At 36.8% G+C, this 14,775-nt stretch overlaps 1 protein-coding gene across 3 annotated transcripts in view; it reads right to left on the bottom strand.

Annotated features, from left to right (window-relative positions):
* Window positions 1-3,175: 3,175 nt before the first annotated feature.
* LOC128227724 (inverted formin-2-like) overlaps window positions 3,176-14,775 on the bottom strand; it is a 29,778-nt gene continuing 18,178 nt past the window's right edge. For all 3 annotated transcript variants that reach the window (XM_052938507.1, XM_052938508.1, XM_052938509.1), the window contains 10 exons: window positions 12,613-12,791; window positions 11,148-11,227; window positions 10,185-10,720; window positions 9,528-9,697; window positions 8,962-9,126; window positions 8,527-8,784; window positions 7,994-8,175; window positions 6,803-6,923; window positions 5,514-5,760; window positions 3,176-4,544 (listed from right to left, as the gene is read on the bottom strand). In XM_052938507.1, coding sequence (XP_052794467.1) covers window positions 4,393-4,544; window positions 5,514-5,760; window positions 6,803-6,923; window positions 7,994-8,175; window positions 8,527-8,784; window positions 8,962-9,126; window positions 9,528-9,697; window positions 10,185-10,720; window positions 11,148-11,227; window positions 12,613-12,791 — 2,090 coding nt within the window. In that variant the 3' untranslated portion in view covers window positions 3,176-4,392. The remainder of the gene's footprint in view (window positions 4,545-5,513; window positions 5,761-6,802; window positions 6,924-7,993; window positions 8,176-8,526; window positions 8,785-8,961; window positions 9,127-9,527; window positions 9,698-10,184; window positions 10,721-11,147; window positions 11,228-12,612; window positions 12,792-14,775) is intronic.

Genomic DNA, 14,775 nt, shown 5'->3' with positions numbered 1-14,775 from the left:
TCTTATTCGTATCCCTATCCTTAGATACGCCTCAGTAATTCCGTTCAGTCTATTGGCCAGTTATTATTACGGTTCACTTAAAACACACATATTCTAAACGGTTGAGAATATATTCATGAAATTTAAGAAGTTTCACGAATAGCTCATGAATATTCATTAAAAGTACATTAAAATCCATCAAAATGAATTGCTCATGACTGCAAGGTGTATTGGAGGTGAATGTTACCCTTTGGCTGCATTTTGTAGTTTGTCATATATTTTTGTGGTTCTTGTAATAGAAATAGCGAAGTTGTAATGTACGTGAAGTTAGCGGCCTAGCGGCCTAGCGGCCTAGCGGCGTGAAGTTAGCGGCCTAGCGGCATAGCGGCCTAATATGGTATCTTATTTCAAAGAAGGAATATATGCCTTTTCTTCTAAACAATGATAAATTAAATGTTTCTGTGCACGAAATATCAATTTCAAGCGATTTTCAACAATTTTTTCAAAAAAGTTTATCAATCATTTTTCTATTTTATAGCATGCAAACATGTCTGCTCTGCTAACAAACTGATATATTTGCTGTTTATATGCACCAATCATCACTCTGAAACGATGTATTCGGATCTGAATATCGTGCTGTGCAGCTTTGGAGGTTTTATTATAGAAATGATCCCTTAATGGCCTGAGCCAATAAACAAATGAACAGGAAATTGGCCCCTACTGAGACATCAGTGCAAAGAGCAGGAGATGCACAGCAGGGGATTGTCGTGCCAACATTCCTTAAACATTACTGACATCACGGTGGGTTGAGATGTGAGACCAGGCGTGAGTGCGAGAACATTTGAATCTCTTGACACGTAAATGTCGGATGAATTGATGGGATGACGTTTCCTAGGTGGAGATGAAAGCCTTTATCGCTCTAGTTATTGCCCTGGGACTTGTTTATAAGTCAGACATTGAAGAGTACTGGCAGAGTACTGGCAACTCCGTGTTCTAGTGGTAACACACTTGATTGTTGGTTCGAAAAAATAAATACTAATCGTCTTCAGGGAGGAACCTTAAATGGGGATCCCGTGTGACAATACTTTACACTGGTGCACGTTAAAGAACCAGGCTAGCTCTTACAAGGGTTACATTCTGTCTGTGCACTATGCTCAAAACCCCCCTTAAATGACTTACAATATTATCAAAACACTCGCCGAATGGGCCTTGCCCGAGTGCGAGTATACATAAACTTACCCCCCCCCCCCTCCCCTCCTCTTACTGGACAGCAGACTTTATCATTGAGACCCCATCTTTCTCATCTTCTCAGGTTATTTGTCAAGAAACAATCTTATTTGCTGTTGTTGTTTTTTAATTTAATTATCCACATTAAAAACCTGGTTTCGTCGCATCGCCGTGCTTTTAGTAGAATTATTTTGACAAGTTTATGAACCTATAATGTAATGCATGCATATGTATTTACTCATGAATTAAAGTATTAAAGAACTGTGTGTGGTTCCCGAACTGTTCATTGAAACCATGTGGTTCGTGTACTGTAAAACAGGAAATGTTTGTAAATGAACAACCACACTGCTTCATGAACTACTTGACCTATGTGTTCATGAAGTACTTGACCTATGTGTTCATGAATTACTTGACCTATGTGTTCATGAACTAATTGACCTATGTGTTCATGAACTGCCTGACCTATGTGTTCATGAACTACTTGACTTATGTGTTCATGAACTGCCTGACCTATGTGTTCATGAACTACTTGACTTATGTGTTCATGAACTGCCTGACCTATGTGTTCATGAACTACTTGACTTATGTGTTCATGAACTACTTGACGTATGTGTTCATGAACTACTTGACGTATGTGTTCATGAACTACTTGACGTATGTGTTCATGAACTACTTGACATATGTGTTCATGAACTCAGATTGATGCATAAACCCTTATTCCATGAACTCTTTTATAATGAGAAAAACCACCATGCATGAACAATTCGTGATATTCTTAACAGGGAACTCCTCAACTTAAGTTGTATCTCACTTGATTATTGGTTATGGCCCCTGGACCTGCAAAAGCTTATCATCCCTTTTAATGTTGTTGGTTGTTTTGTTATTGTTTTTGACGTCTTAATTAAGAAATTTGACGTAAATGTTTACCTCAGATGAATTCTAACAAGCCTCATGTCTATTTACGAAAAAGGATAGTTACTAATCATAATTGCGTATGAAATCTTTATTTGTAGTGAAAAGTATGATGTATGAAATCTTTATTTGTAGTGATAAGTATGGTGTATGAAATCTTTATTTGTAGTGAAAAGTATGGTGTATGAAATCTTTATTTGTAGTGATAAGTATGGTGTATGAAATCTTTATTTGAAGTGATAAGTATGGTGTATGAAATCTTTATTTGTAGTGAAAAGTATGGTGTATGAAATCTTTATTTGTAGTGATAAGTATGGTGTATGAAATCTTTATTTGTAGTGATAAGTATGGTGTATGAAATCTTGATTTGAAGTGATAGGAATTGTGAATGATATCCTTATTTGTAGTGATAAGAATTGTGTATGATATCCTTACTTGTAGTGATTGGAATTGTGTGTGATATCTTTATCTGTAGTGATAAAACTGTGTATAAAATCCTTATTTGTTGTGATAAGAATGGTGTTTGATATCCTTATTTGTAGTGATAAATACGGTGTATGATATCCTTATTTGTAGTGATAATTACGGTGTATGATATCCTTATATGTAGTGATAAGTACGGTGTATGCTGTCCTTATATGTAGTGATAAGTACGGTGTATGCTGTCCTTATTTGTAGTGATAAGTATGGTGTATGATATCCTTATATGTAGTGATAAGTACGGTGTATGATGTCCTTATTTGTAGTGATAAGTACGGTGTATGATATCCTTATTTGTAGTGATTAGTACGGTGTATGATATCCTTATATGTAGTGATAAGTACGGTGTATGATCTCCTTATATGTAGTGATAAGTACGGTGTATGATGTCCTTATTTGTAGTGATAAGTATGGTGTATGATATCCTTATTTGTAGTGATAAGTACGGTGTATGATATCCTTATTTGTAGTGATAAGTACGGTGTATGATATCTTTATTTGAAGTACTGTGTATGAGCTTTTTTGGAATACCTTTCCATTCAAATATCATGTACACAACGGTAAGCCAATACCACAGTTGTTTTGTAATTTTATTTATTTCAACGTTTTAAGCATATAATAGAGCTATTCTACATGAAGACACATATTAACATATCTAACATTCAACATCTAACATTAATACCAAAACTGCGCTATTCCAAGACCGAACATAAAACCGAACATGCAACTGTTAAGTATTAGTTATCTTTCTTATTTTTAAAAATACGGAATATATTGCAAGCGAGCCGAAGGCGAGCGCAGCAATTTGTTCCGTATTTTTAAAAATATGAAAGATAACTTGCTTACAGTTTGTCACGTCCGCACACCCGGCAAAACGTTGACTGACAAACGCCGACTCCACCCAAAAATTGATTGACAAGCCAGGGAAATAATCTAGTGGCGCGGCACCGGTTCTTTGATGTCACATGATGTCTGGTGCGGTACATGCAGACCTAAGAATTAAATTGTCGCAGTCTCGTGTTGGCTTTTGTTCTAAAAAGTTAGCGTCATGGACTTTACAATTCTGGATAGTGATAATGAGTTCTTTAAAAATTAATTTTGGTTGCAAAATTTAATAAACACACAAGATATGTTGTTGATTAATTTTGGTTGCAAATCTAGGGGTCGGCCACTTTAGAATGCCCGTATTATGGAAAGCATCAACATTTTACAGTAAACAATACAGGCTCCGCCTACTTTCTAGAAAAGTCACGTAGGCCAAATATCACTGTATTTTCTCTGTATCGGAGTTCATATCAGGGACGAATTGCAGAATATGGGAAATATTTTTCAAATTTAAAACGAAATGCAGCAATCTCATTGGCTTTCAAAGTAGGACAAACTGTAACGGCATTTAAAGTACAATCACATATGCATACACAAGGATATTTTTTCTGAAAAACGCAGTATGTCTTTATTGATAACTTATCTAAGGTATGCTGTTCAGAATATCTGTACAGGAAATACACTTTGGCAAGATGATGCGAAGCACAAACATTATATCGGCTTTCTTCTGAACACTTAAAGAAGACCGGATGTAGTCATAGCATGAAACGCAGCTGTGACCTTGACCGGCATAATACCGTGCAGACGGGAGCGTTTAGTAAGTGTCCACAACAACAACATTTTTGTTTATGTTGTTGTTGGTGGTAGTGTTTAGTAAGTGTCCATATACGAACAATGCTATTTAGCTTTATGGCTTGCATCATTAAGAGCGGCTCAAGACTAGACGAGCAGTCGAACACTACCAATGGCTCACTTCGTTGCTCCCGCTGCCTGTATCTCAGAATCGGTCGCCTTTTTCTTCATGGACAGACGCCGCAGGACCTTGCCCTTCCTGATTTCGTTGACAATATTGTCGACAATTTTTCTGTCAGCCATTCCGTGACGGTTTACAGAACCAGCACCTGAAAAAAGATTGTAATGTCAGCATGTTGAAGAAAAAAAGCAATTTTAGAAAAAGTAAATAAACATATACATAAACAGTCGAGCCCCGATGGCTCGAACTCGCTTGGCTCGAATTTCTCGTTGGCTCGAACTGGATGTAAAAGACCGATTTCTTTATACTTAAGGTCAGGATTCCGGGGTTGAACAGTGAAATTATTTGGTTGCTATTTCGATGCTCGCAAAGAAGAAAAAGCTGGAGTTTTAAAATATTTGTTTTTTCATTATAGAACACCTTTCCTACAGACTATGTTTATGTACCCGAGTCAAACAGGTGAGTAAAATAGTCTACGAACACAATTAATATCTATCTTGAAACTCCATAAGCTTTAAGCATGATAACGCTCAGGCTGTAATCAATCACATATTGAATACTATCTTAAAAGTAACGTTTGGTTATCCGGTTAGGGCACTCCCTTCTCACCCAGGCGACCCGGGTTCGATTCCGGGCCTGGGCGCATGTCAGTTTGATTTGTGGTCACAAAGCCGGACATACTTGTTTTTTTCCGGGCACTTCGGTTTTCCCCACAACAAATGACCACACTCTCGCGCAACATCGTGCCAACGAGAGTGACTTAGTATAAATTATCATGGCTTTCTTTACAGTCGTTGTAAAATATATAATGTTTAAACTAAAAGTCGAGGCGCGTAGCTGCCTATACGCGAGTACGCGGCTGAATACAAATAATTCTGACAAAAATCAGCCAAAGCTGCAGTATGCCTACTTAACTACATGAGCCTTAAACTGTCCATTTTCCAGAACTTATTAAAGCACCCCAGAACGCCCAGAATGCACCAGATTGCATTTGTTTTCGATTTACCGAGGGGCATGCCCAGGAACCCCTACCACAATTATGAATCAACATGAACAGAGGGCTAGCTACGCCCCTGAAAAGTAAAGCTTTGCTTTAATGCAGAATTTGAACACCTACTTTTGCGTTTATCAGCGAGATCAGCCTGTGTTTTCCTTCGGAGTTCCGCCTTCTCCTCGTTAAGCCGCCATGTGTCCAGCTCCTGTTCACAGTTTTTCACTTTCTCACAAAACTCCCGGAACGCTTCAAGGAACTCGTCAAGTTTGAAGGACTTCTCGTTCTCGCAGTAATGGACAGCGAGTTTGACCGAGAGCTTCTGGACCCGCTCTACGCCCTCCTCCACGTCACTGATGTCTGACGCCGCTTGCTAAAAGGAAGAAAGGTACATGGTGGTTAGTATGACAACGATTTGATGGTCGAAATATCGCTATTTCGTTTATTAAATAACTACTAAAGCTAAACTAGGTGCGATTAAGTGTTCTTTAAAAAAAAGACGATACAAATTTTTTATTTAGGTTATATGTATTTCTCTATTCTCGATTCTTACGAACGCTTATCGCTTTTAAAATCACTATCGATTGCGATTCTTTGGCAGCGCCCAGTATTTTGTCTTTTCTAAGGGGATATGAGAAAGTAACCCCGATAAGGATCGAACATGCAACGTACTGAGTGAGAAACGGTCGACTACACCACTTAACCAATCTCACTCTCTTTAACGCTTATTCTCATGTTAGAAAGAAACATCTTCAACGTTGTTACTATAGACACCTTTCTGTGTACAAATGTATACAATTATTGAAATCATATGACAGGAATAAATTTATTAAACAAGTATTGTATATATTAAAGAAGCTCTTGTTATTAGAAATAACTTATTGAAAGATAAATATTTCGTTCAGCTTTCAATTTTTGTTACGAATAGAATGTGAAACAGCAAACATATATTTACCATTACATAATGAAAATACACGTTGACATCATATATGAAAAATGTATGTATATGTAGACGATGTACACTGTTCAAATCTTAATCAAATGTCTTTTCTGTTCTGTTTTAATAACAGGTAGCATAAACTACTATTTCAATTATATTTAACTGAGCATTTAAAACATAAAACGCGTATGGAGGACCAATAAAAATATCATATTCATAATTTTATTACGTCAACACATCATTTATATTTGCGAGCAGTACGAAGCATATGGAATACTGATCAATAAATGATCTCTGCTGTACGGATGGTCTTTATTGACAATCGTCCGAATTGCCTCTTTTTTTATCATTGGTGACATTACGACGTGTTTTGGTTGAGAGGTAGCTTAAAAACTACTCCAACACATCATGCACCACTAACAAACAGTTTATTTCACAAATAGCTCAGTCGCTCAAGAGAGAACACCTAACTAACCTCAATAAAGCTGCTGAATTGACTATTCACTTCTTCATCAGCACTTTCAAGAGCAGCCCTAAGTCTGTTTACATTGGACTTCAGGGTAGCAAATTCTGCAGTCATCCCATCCAAGGTAAACCTAAAACGAAATCATGTTTTTTTATACATTTGTTTAAAGCTGCACTCTCATAGATTTACCGTTTTTACAGCTTTTGCAATGCTTCGTGTAATGCACCAGTCAATTGTAACCACGGCCCCCCAGGTCCGAGGAATAGCGGGGACTTTGACTTTCGGTCCAGCCAACCCCGGAACAGATGGTAAAATCCCCGCCAAATGCCCCCGCACCCCAGGGACCCTAGGTAATGCCCATTTCCCGCTATATTTAAAGCGAAGACAAAACCACCGCATTCACCCGGCACTGCGGGGCCACACGGCCCATTCCCCCGGCTATCCCCGGTAAACCACCGGACCTGGGGGGGGGGGGCGTGGTTACAATTGACTGGTGCATTACATATAACCAAAACAAACATCATAAATTCCGCATAGCAACGAGTGTTTATTATTATACTAATTGTTTGTATACGCTATCTTATTTAAACAAAATCATTTATGACATGATAGTTTAAACATTACTAAAATGCATGACACGTTTATGTTACAAAAATAAAAATCAATCGGAACATCTCGGGCATTTGCCTTGGAAAAGAACCACGGATGTATAAGCCGGTACATCAGTAGAAGTAGTTCGTAAAATTCTAAATGATAGTATTAATTGATTGTAGTGTTTTAATGTGTATTTTTGTATTACTAAGTTCGATTTGATTTCCAGTGACGTGTATTATTGATAGATAATTAATATTCCCAAGTCCTACGGTTTAGGTGCTTTAATAAAATAACTACAGTCGAACCCCGTTGGCTCGAACTCCGAGGGAACTCCGAAAATACATCGAGCTGTGGAAAATTCGAGCCAAGCGGGAATGCTTACCGTTAGTATAAAGAATTCGGCTCATGACGTCCAGTTCGAGTTAAAGAGGAACTCGAGCCAAGCGAGTTCGAGCCAAAGGGGTTCGACTGTACGCGATCTACTTGCAGCGTAGTTAAATATAATGAATTCTGTAAACCGTCCACATATATCCGAGGTTGTTTTCGACGGGAAATAGTGGACGAGGTGTTCCGAAAGTAATAAAAATAGCATAAATCAACACCTACCTAGAAGCTTTCTGTAACAGTTCCAGTAACTCTTCGACGAATTCCAGTGAATGTTTGTTCTTACTTTGAGCTTCTTCTACCAAAATATGCAGCAATGTTTTCTTGGGGACGTTTGATTTTGTCATTATCACTTTGTTCATCGAACTGATTCGAAAGCCAAGAGCGCCACCCGCGTTGCTACCCTGTGTAAGAAATTAAAACTTTTGTTCAAGACCAGAAAAACGTGATATGTACGCCTAAACGCCATATGTTTAATATTAGCCTTAATTACCTTGCTTTTCGGACAGGTTAGATTATACTTGCCTAATAGAATATTAACGATTAAAGAAGCCAACTATAATGTGTGTTTGTCTAGAGAGTACTTCGACAATGAAACAATGGATGCTACTTCAGTTTAATGTATCGTAATAGTTAGTTTTAAACAAGCATATGCATTGTTAAGACTTTGTTTTTCTCAGTACAGTCAACAATTAAGCAATTTTCATGAATTTATATTCGTTTAATGCATCTAGCTGTTCCAAACCAATATATACCTTATTCATGAAGTTCCCAGCGTGCAGAACATATCTTAAAAATTCTTTGAGTGATTCACAGTCCATCAGCCGCCGACAGAGTGCAGTATACACTTGAATATTAGGGCGAACAGACCCAAGTTGAGAATTAAAATCGCCTTTGAGAATCATCATTTCAATTCTGAGCTTGAAGTCCTCAAGTTTTATCAGACCATGGAAAAACTTTTCTGCATCTCCGAGCCGTTCTACATCACCGTCGAAGCTATGCAAAAGCTCCACCTTAAAAGAAAAAAAACGGAACGATGCACCAAGGTTTTTAATTTCACCACTTAGCAGGGTTTCTATATTTACATGCAAAAAAGCAATGTTTGGTGTTTGAATGTGCCGCAAATGTTTTGGTGGGTACAACTTTAGGATTAAATTCTCCTTTCGGTTACAAACAAACTGCATGGTTACCTCATCTTGGTTGGGAAGTAATTTAAGGAGTCCTTTAAGTTTTTCTACTCCAAGTGACCTCGCTTCACCGGATTTTATTAGTTCCACAATCACATCGTTCGGCTTTCTGAATTGCTTCAAAAATATGTTGATATTCATGCTTTTCTTTGGGTCCAAAAGCGTTATCTGAAAACAAAAACAGATATATTTATTTCTGATGTATCTATGTTGGTATATTATGTTAACATTTAATAAGTTTAATAAAGGTTTGTTGTAGTTTTTATACACCAAGGGAAGTAACTCATCCTTTCCACTTTTTACTTTAGTATCATTTACTTCCCTTGCATATTTTCAAAACGAAAGAATATTAAGGTCTTTTCATACAAAAGGGAAGTAACTCATCCTTTCCATTCGTTACTTCAGTAAAATTTACATCCCTTATATGTTAATCCAAAAGAGAGAATATAATGGATTCATTGTATTACAAAATGAAGGAATATTTGCAAAAACAGGTGGTGAAATGAACAAAACGAAAACAAATATCAGTCTGTTCAAAGAATGCTTTGAACTTTCAAATTGTTTTGTACCTCATGATTATGTGCAGAATTCCTCTTGGTAACAGCATTTTCATCCGGAGCAAGTGATGTGATTTTTGGCGAGGTTGTGGATTCTTTTTGAGCAAACATTTCCTCTAACTTGCTATATTCAACATCGATACTGTCCTTCATACCATGAACTTCGCTCCAAACGCTGTTCTCTGAAATAAAAATCGCTTGTTAATCTAACATTCTAATAAACTCGAACCCCGTTGGCTCGAACTCGTTTGGCTCGATATTCCTCGTTGGCTCGAACTTGATGTAAAGGACCGATTTCTTTATTCTAAAGGTAAGCATTTCCGCTTGGCTCGAATTTTCAGAGGCTCGATGTATTTTCGCCGGTCCCTGGGAATTCGAGCCATCGGGATTATACTGTATGTCTTAAGCTATGTTGATGCATGTGTAGTCTGTTTGTGTTGTTTGTATGTGTGTATGCGGTGCTTTGTGTCTCTACGTCATTGTCGACTGTGTTCTTGCCGTTTGCCTCTAAGCATGGTTTGTTTTTAAATTTAACAACTGGGCTTGTAGCTGTAGTTTTCATTGTATTATTTTCAAATGGTCTTTTATTTTTGAGATTTTAAGTAAATGTTATATTTTCCAAATTTGTTTTACGCGTGGCATATTTCTAACTTTCGCTTACATACATACTTTTGAAAGAATACGTTGGAATTTTATTCCAAGTCAGCGTCCTCATTTTCTTCGAAGGCGTCGGTGTGTCAATAGGTTGGGGTGCTGGTTCACCCGCGACTGCTGCAGGTCCCGCAGCCCCAGGTGGTGGAGGTGCACCGGGAACGCCAGGTGGGGGCGGCGGTCCCATGCCGGGCGGGGGCGGCGGGCCCATGCCGGGTGGGGGCGGTGGAGCAGGTGGACCTCCTGGGACAGGTGGTGCCGGTGGAGGCGCGGGCGCACCTGGTATCGGCGGACATGCTGGTGGAGGTGGCGGTGGAGGTGGGGCGCCACCTGGTGGTGGAGGTGGTGGAGGTGGCGGCGGCACTTGCGCCGCCGGTCCATTGCTGGATGCGTCGTTATGTGCAAATGTCTCGTTTTCATTGTCAAAACATGTCTGGATTTCTTGATTCTTGGTATGTTTCTTCTCCTCGGTACACTGAGCAAATAATGTCTCCCCATCTTTAGTTGACAAGGCTTCTTGTGTTAAACGTTCGATGAGTGTCCATGTACTCTCACTGGAACAAAATACATTTCAAGTGAATACCAATATCTAGAGTCATGTTTATCGATTGTTACAGGGGCTGTTCCAGGATTTGACGATTGAGGGGGGCGTTACTTATATGGTTCAATCTTTTGACTTGCTCCCCTCCCTCATTACCGAGAATTTTTTGCTTAGAGTGTTGGCATGAGGCGGGGGGGGGGACTGGCTCAAGATTTTTTTTTAAATAATTTTTAGTCCTGAATGATACGTATATGATAATCAGGCGTATTTTATAAAAAAATCCACCTATATTGAAATAAAAACTACACTTTGACGATTAAAGGGAAGGCGTGCCGGATGCGACCCCCTTCACCCAAACTCCGGACTCGCTTGTGTATTAACTATTTGAACTATTCATATTCAATGTTGTCTAAGGGGGGGGGGGGAGTTTTATACTCTACCTTTGTAGGTTGTGGGTCTCTATCTGGAGAAGACTGTGCAAGATACCCAAAAATGTGGCGTTCAACGGCGTTCCCTGGACCTAAATATAGGAAGACAAAAATATAATACAGTCATATAAATGGTCCATACAAGGAAATGTGGCGTTCAGTGGCGTTCAACAACGCCCATGAGGAATTAAAAGTAAGAGAAAAAACACTTATAATAATATTATGTTTTCGAAAACAATAAAATTAATAAGCATAAGTCTGCATATATTATCCCACGCTTTTCAAAATTAAATTGTAATATGAATAAATGTCGCAGTTAACAGCTTTTCCTTGTGGTTTGCCAAACTAACTGTTATATTTCAATGAGTAATATCACACTTCACATCTTTAGTATTCATTTCGGCGTGTTAATTACGCTCATATGATTTCTATGATTGAACTATACATGTATATATAAATATGTATATATAGATGGATAGATGATATTTGAAAAACAGCCAAACGCGTGCGTTCAAATCAGGCATTAAGTGCTTTCAAATTAAGCTTAATTTAAATTTATTAGAAACTTTAAAAAGGGTAATGTTTCTTTCAGGAAGCATACAGCGTGGGCAAATTCACGTAAAACATGAATATAACGCCTTTAAACCTTTGAAATCAAACCACTATTTTAATGATTATGCTGTTTTATGGTGTATCCATCATCGTTAAGGCCAAATGTGGTGACATCGAAATATACATCCATTCATTTTCGATTTTTTTTTTGCCATTTCATCTTCAATGGTAAATAATACTTGCCGACCACGCAAGCTTTGAGTGAGTAAGTGTTACGAAGATACATGTATATACATTGCTTATCATGTGTAAAATTAAAACTTTTGAATAACAACAATGTCGACATTTTTTTTAATCGCGTGTGTATCAACAGTTTACTCCAAAAAGTAATTGGTAGATTATATTCGTGACAATGCATATGACATGTAACTCGATCAAGTTACGGCAAACAAAAAAGTCAAACAATTCATCATATAAGATGAACTCAATTTTTTGGTGAATTATAAACTAATACTAAAAGATGTTTACAGTGAAAGCCAAAGATAGTCAAAAAATGAACAATCAGTTAGCCCTGTGATAGGTAAGGCCTAAAAATTTCTTTCGAGTAACCCGACCCTTCCTAATAAAAGCCCGACCCTAGTGTTTATTTTCAAAAACAAAACAAAAAGGGCTTCCCACCATAAACACATTTTTTTTCATAAACTGTCATTAATTTTTGAAAGAATAAAGCTCCATAACAACAGCAATAGATGAGTGACATTTGCAAGAAATAACTCCTTTTGCAAGAAAATTATCTTGACATTAAGTATACTTGAAACTATAAAAAAAGAAAAAAACTACCAACATTACCTTGTAATTTTGGGGATGCTACCATGTACAAGCAAAAAATAGCCTTTTTTTAAATAATAATGGTTGCTTTACTCACTTTCTTATAAATAGCTTTGAAGACAGACTGGTGGTCGTTGATGTTGACGTCAGATGATCTTTGCTCCTCGAGCGCGTCCAAATCCGCGTGCATCTCATCCTCAAATACGTCACACTGCACGTGCAAATCCTCGTCATCCTCGCATCGCAGGGACGCGATCGTGTCAAGCAGGTTCAGAGCTGAATTTAAGGGTAACGAATGCTATAAGTTACAAATCCATTAAGTTTTAAATTTTGAAGTTATTTTTATTTCGGTTGCAAAAGGCAGCAATATAAAAGAAATGGAATTTCATTTTCAGCTCGCTTTCAAAGCACCAATGTGCTCTCATTATTCAAAGTTCGCCGTTCATTTTGAGACGCTAAGAAAGTCTGCAATTAACTGGCATTTAACAATGGATCACTTCTTGGAATAGAAGAAGGACGCCTTTACCACAAGACAAAAATAAGCTTTAATGTAAACATGAATAGTACAACAAATTTAGACTGGTTCACGGCGATGAATTGTATGCTGGCAATTAGAAGACCAGAAACATGACGGAGAATACGATGTGCCAAACACACTTGTGCATCACATAAAGTGACACAACGGTAATTATGTCATGGAACCTAACAGAATGTTAAGAACAATTGAACACCATTCGAATGATCCGTGTTTAAATGTATACTTCTTAAAGATGCACTCTTACTCCCAAATAATATTTACCACAATTAATACAATTGTTATAATATACCAAAAAGGGTGTAAAAATATCAAAAAAGCAATGTTTCTTACGAAAGATACCGTGTTTAATTTGAAAGAACGGTGCAGAAAAATAGGTATTTCGACCTTATGAGACGATAGTAGATCACAGTAAATCTTTTAGCACTCGCCAATCATTTAATATTTTTGCGTTTTCATCTTTTAAAAACTCGGTTACGATCTTGTTATCAGTAAATAATATTTTCCATAAATGCATTATTTAGTAAGTAGTTAAAGAGTTATCACCAAAAAAAATATGTTTTGATTTTGATAAAGAGTGTCACTTTGAAAGGAAAACACACACTATATTAGTTATATGAATGAAATATTATATATGTATTAATGTATTTGACTTACATAGACGCTCTGATCCATAGCTACTACTTAAAACCATAATGATATAATCTTTATTCTAACAAAATTACTTAATTAATTCCCAGTGTTAATTGATTGCTGTTTTTTTTTCATAATGAATAATATTTCATTTGCTGGATGTTTTATACTTTCAAACATTTTGTGGAGGTGTATGAATGCGTCTATTTATGTAAGCAATTAAAACACATCAACAGAATATATTTCAGCTATTGTCAGAGGCTTTGATGTACCGAGATTTAACAAGGATGACCCAGTGAGGAGGGCCGAAACACTCGAAAACCGAACTTTCCCGAGTGTAGGTATTTCCGGAAAGACATTCCGACACACGAGTTTTCATGAGAAAATAGGGAGTGTTGTAATGTTGTTGGTGGTATTGTTATGATTTTTTATCAATGGGGGTTGCGGTATTTAAGTAGCCTCTAATGTGGACTTTTTGACCGTGAGACAAAAAAGATGAAGAAAGATATTTATAGAAATTATACCACAAAGAATCTATTTTTATATGTAACTCCATGTATTGACTCTGTGCTTGATGACTTAGTAAAGGTATATAATAATAATAATAATAATAATAATAATAATAATAATAATAATAATAATAATAATAATAATAATAAAAATAATAATAATAATATGATAATAATAATAATAATAATCATAATTATTATGGTAATAAAAATAATTATAATAATAATTATTAATAATAATAATAATGATAATAATACTAATAGAGCAGCCACTTAACCAGGTTATCTTTTGGCTTTTTTGCATATTTAAGTAATTTGATTGGTTAAAAGTACTTTTAAAATATAATTTGACCAATCAATAAACAGTTCGGATAACTTGGACCGAATCAAGCATTTAGGACATAAGACCTAGTTTCAGACATGAGTTACAATTTGCTGCAGGTTATTTATCTTACAGAGTAAAGTTGATCAGCATGTGTCGTGTTTTTTCCCAGATATCTTTTTGAATGAAAGGGGTTCCTAAAGACATATTTATAAAACCGCTCTTGATCATGAAAGTTTTAGTTTGAAATATTAAGCAATA

The sequence above is a fragment of the Mya arenaria genome, chromosome 3 (genome assembly GCF_026914265.1).
Source record: "Mya arenaria isolate MELC-2E11 chromosome 3, ASM2691426v1".
NCBI classification, from domain to species: Eukaryota; Metazoa; Mollusca; class Bivalvia; order Myida; family Myidae; genus Mya; species Mya arenaria.
This window is presented reverse-complemented; position numbering and strand designations above follow the sequence as displayed.